We start from the raw sequence: 5,000 nt of genomic DNA on the forward strand, positions 1-5,000 counted from the left end.
TAAAAATTCACGACTTTCTGTTTTGAGTTTGAGAATTCTGATGATGATCAGAAACAGGAAGTGAGCTTCTCGTTACCACGGTGACCTCCTTCAGACTCACCGAGGCTTTGCGGAGGCGGTCCGTCTTGCCGAAGAAATAGGCGTCTTCGAAGGAGGAGGTGCTTCCTCGCAGCTTCTCCGACAGGTTCCTGTAGAGGCGCTTGGCGGCGCTCGGGGAGGCGGGGCCTCCAGGGCACTTCCTGGTCTGGGACAGCTGCAGGTTCTGCATCTGCTGGGTCATAGCGGCCGGGAGGCGTCTGAGGGGACAGAGACGGACAGCTGTCAGGTAGGAAGGGGGCGGGGCATCCAGGAGAGACAGAGGACGAAGCTTCATCCTGAGCTGCATCTCCACCACACACACACACACACACACACACACACACACACACACACAGACACACACACACACACACACACACACACACACACACACAGACACAGACAAACACACACAAACACACACAAAACACACACACAGACAGACACACAGACACACACACACACACACACACACACAGACAGACACACACACACACACACACACACACACACAGACAGACACACACTAAATCACACCTCAGAGTGCATCAACCTGCAGGTAACCATGGCAACGGCTCTAATGCTCCTGTCGGAGGCAGACCGACTGAACCGACCCACAACAAACACGCCGTCGGTCTGACGGGTCTGTTGGTGTTTCAACACTTCGTCACTGAGCACTACGACACCCATGAGTCTCAGCTGCGGTTGCCGTGGAGATGAAGCTGGTCAGAAAGATGTTCAATAAAGTGATCTGAACACAACGTCAGAACTCATCCGGACCTTCACTTCCTCAAACTGTCTCCTCTGAAATGCACCCTGGGAGTCGTAGTACCCCCCCCCCCCCCCCTCTCCCCAACCTCTCTCACACACACACACACACCCACACACCCACACACACCCACACACACACACACACACACACACACACACACACACACACACACACACACACACACACACACACACATATGCTTACTCAGAACACGAGTTTCACATCCATCTGACAGCTGGAAGGTGTGTGTGTGTGTGTGTCCTCACCTGTCCAGGCTGAGAGACGATCTGGGGACTCCCGTGTGTTTCAGGGGCTTCAGGTCTCTGATCAGAACATCTCCGGCCGGCCGCTGGTTCCACCTCTGAGCCAAGCGGGAGATCTTACTGTCCGACCTGAGACACACACACACACACTGATTACCACTCTGCAGGTGTGTGCAGACAGGACACAGGTGTCCGAGGATGTCCAGAAAGTTGAGTCCTCTCAGACACCTGGAGGACATCGTCTCACCGCTGAGAGGACAGAGTCACCGAGCGGCCGATGAACTGTCAATAAACCCATCCGAGGTTTTTAAAATGTGTTTTTTTCCCCCAAAAAGGAGACGAAGAAGAAGAGGAGCAGACGGCTCCTGGACCTGGAACTGGTCCTGGTCCTGACCCAGGAGACACCTGTCGGCTCAGATCTGAGGTCCAGAACTTCCCTCAGAGCGACACTCACCAGAACCACCGCAGGCTGACGAGCAGCAGCTCTGCCCAGCATGCGAGGCTCCTCGGCTGGGTTCCCTCTCTCTGACTGCTGCCTCTCTGGAGCTCTGGATCATCTCCGGGGGGAGAGACGCTCAGGCTGCCCCCAGACGAGACACTCCGTCCTGGGTGAACACGCCGCGCTATCTGCTCCCTACTCTGGAGCTCCGGCTGAGAGCAATGAACACCTGTTCACCGGCGGATGCATCGCGACGCATCGACCGACACACACACACAAACACACACACACACACACACACACACACACACACACACAGCAGTGAAAAAACACACACACACACACACACACACACACACACACACACACACAGCAGTGAAAAAACACACACACACACACACACACACAGCAGTGAAAAAACACACACACACACACACACACACACACACACACACACACACACACACACACACACACACACACACACACACACACAGCAGTGAAAACACACTGAGCGCAGAGTGAATGAGAAACAGAGCGATGTCTGAGAGGAGCGAACAGATGAGTGTGTGCAGTTAGTGAGCGCAGTCTCTCTCTCACACACACACACACACACACACACACACACACACACACACACACACACACACACACACACACACACACACACACGTGCGCGCTGTATAAGGAGTATAAACCCTGATGGAGGAGGAGCAGCATTTTCAGCCTGTGAAAGGAGCAGAACAAGAGGAGGGAGGTGACGGCGAGAGCTGAAGATTCAATTTAGTGAATCTGAGGAGCTGCAGGAGGAGAGCTGAAGAAAGGCAATAAAAATGTGATGAATTGTGATAAAATACAGGATGAATGATTCTCTGAGGACTTTTGAGTCACAGCTTCCTGCAAATCATTTTTTTTAAATTTTTTATTCTAAACGTGTTAAAGATTTTCATTTAAATAAAAGTCTGCTCGAACAGTCGGAGATATTTACTGGAATAATCACGACACGTTCTCCATCAGCCAGCTGTAGGTGGTCCTCCGGAGAGGGTGGGCGGAGCTAATGCAACAGGCTGCGGACCACAAACTGTATATAAAAATGCAGAAGTGCCTTCAGCTGCAATACCAGCGAGTGCCACTAGAGGTCGTCTCCAAAAAGCCTCCGGCTCCATAGACTCCCATTCAACTTCTCTCATCAAATCCAAAGTGAATAAAATGTGTCCATCAGTTATCTCGGTGTTGTTAGCTAAAGTCACTCCTTCTTATTAGTTTTCTGGAGGTCCATCTGAAAATAATCCCTCATTCATTGGAAAAGAAGATTCAAGAAGACCTGTTTTTGGGGGCGTGTCTGTTTGATTGACAGGCCTGTGGTGCAGTCAGGTTACAGCTATCGGTGGGCGGGACGTAGTATCGTCAGGTTTCCAATCAGATCGGTCAGATCCACCGCTGGCTCCTCCCCCAGCTCGTGTGTGTGTGTGTGTGTGTGTGTGTGTGTTACTGTAATAATGGTTAACATGGCCGCTGCTCGTCTTCTCACCACTTTGTGTGAATTTTAACATAAACTCTTTTTTATAGCGGCTACATTTTTATGCCAGTGTATATTTTTTTGTTTAGTTTCAATTCAACAGATTTCAGTCTTTAACAGGTGAATTTCTGTCATCTTTGGTCGGAGAGTTTTATGATGGAAGGATCCATCATTTATCTCCTGAAACTGAAACTAAAATCAGTCGAACGGACACGTTTCCCATCAGCACGTGCAGCGTCACGTCAGAGGTCAAAGGTCACGGGCAGACGTTAATGAGCGAGCGGGGCCGGCGGATTCCTGAGTGTCTCTGAGCGACAGCTCCGCACCGACGGTGGAAAACTACCGACCTCGGTGACTCCGCGGAGCCTTAAAGGAGCCGCTCACTCAGAAGAGGCCGCCGTCTGCTGACTGGACGATTCTCTGCAGGCGGAACCAGAACACTTTGGATCATTCGGACCCGTTTTTAAACCAATCACAGCGTCTTCACCGTCCGACCTCGATGACGACGCTGATGTTTACGCTGTTTAAATTATGTTCAGAATTAAAGAGCGAGGCAGCTTTGACTGACATGTGGGCGGAGTCAAAGTTGGCGAGTGGTCAAACAGTTTTTTATAAAAATGAATCCACGTTCAGTGATTTATCAAAACAAACTCCGGCGGTGATGAAGGTCAGCCGGTGCAACCGGTTGTGGACCAGAATGGAGATTTGCTGACAGCATAAGATAAATAAGATTACAACTGATGTTTTAGAACAAATCGTTCCCTGAAAATTAATCTCAAAAAAGACGTCTGGGTGGCTGAAAAATCAGAAGCTTTCCATTTCCTGTTCGGTCTTATTTAGTTTTTTCTGTATCAGCTCGTTTATTAAAACCAAAATCTCCCCTTCGCTCTTCTTCACAATTAATTTGTGATATTTCACCAAGTGCAGAGATTTGTTGACAGTAAAATAAAGATCTTCGTGGCATGTTTGTGTCGTTGGGTTTCGGAGGTTTTCCACGATGACTCTGGAGCGTTCCTTCACGAGCCGCCGGCAGACACGATGTATGTTTTGACACCAGAAACAACTCAAACAATTAATGTGTCAGCATCCTGCCAGCCGCTGCAGAGGAGACGCTGCTGCTCATTGGCTCAGAGCTGCCTCAGGACCGCACTGTTGCCATGGTTCCCATTGAAGAGCAACAGGTGAAGAAGAGGAGGAGGAAGGGGGGTGGGGGGGGGTGGAGGGCTGCAGCTTCATATTTACACACATGGTTTTATGGCACTTAGATTTTTTTTTTTTCTCAGCCCTAAAATTTCAGACATTAATCTTCCTCCGTGACTTCAACGAGTTTTTTAAGAAGCTGGTGAACATCTGCAGCTCGGCTTCATGTCACCGAGGAAACATGAAACGCATCATGTTTCGTCTCCGGCGTCTCTTCTGCTCGGATACAACAACAAACCAGCAGGAAGAACGCTCAACACTGAAGGTTTTCCAACGCATCAGAGTTTAATAAAACCAGAATAAAGCCTGAAGTTACGTGTTTTAACGAGGCGTGAACAGAACATCCTGTTTCCTGGACCAGATCTCAGCGTTCACACCTCCACATGTCCAACACGTCTCCTCTGGAGGGACGACGCACCATCCAAAGAGAAAAACATCCGGCGGAGACTTCAGGTAACCGAGGCGACGCCAAAACTGTCACCGAGACAAACAAGCAGCCGGAGAAATTCAGTGTTTGAGAGGATTTAAAGGAGGAAATGACTCAAACTGATCTGAACGCAGAATTCAACATGTCGTCACGACGTCGTGTTCCTCATACGGTTGGAGCAATGCTAACGTTGAGAGGCTAACCTTAGCTTAGCCACACACAACGTGGAGAGGCGAACCTTATTTTAGGGTTCAGTTTATAGATTCTGAAATATCTGGAAATTCACAGCGTTTTTTTTTCTC

The 5,000-nt window shown here is 49.5% G+C and overlaps 1 protein-coding gene across 3 annotated transcripts in view; it reads right to left on the minus strand.

Annotated features, from left to right (window-relative positions):
• The window catches only part of ankfn1a (ankyrin repeat and fibronectin type III domain containing 1a), a 74,290-nt gene that overhangs the window by 26,711 nt on the left and 42,579 nt on the right, over positions 1-5,000 (minus strand). The window contains exons 1-3 of one of the 3 annotated variants that reach the window (XM_069159907.1): positions 1,568-2,223; positions 1,117-1,242; positions 101-296 (exon numbers count right to left, since the gene is read on the minus strand). In XM_069159907.1, the coding sequence (XP_069016008.1) occupies positions 101-280 (180 nt within the window). In that variant the 5' untranslated portion in view covers positions 281-296; positions 1,117-1,242; positions 1,568-2,223. Of the gene's footprint in view, positions 1-100; positions 297-1,116; positions 1,243-1,360; positions 2,224-5,000 lie in introns of those variants that run through there. The other 2 variants (XM_069159909.1, XM_069159906.1) reach the window with 2 other exon arrangements.

Source organism: Embiotoca jacksoni, unplaced genomic scaffold, assembly GCF_022577435.1.
Source record: "Embiotoca jacksoni isolate LCO1_2020_lvr unplaced genomic scaffold, fEmbJac1.0.p SCAF_26, whole genome shotgun sequence".
In the NCBI taxonomy this organism is placed as follows: Eukaryota; Metazoa; Chordata; class Actinopteri; family Embiotocidae; genus Embiotoca; species Embiotoca jacksoni.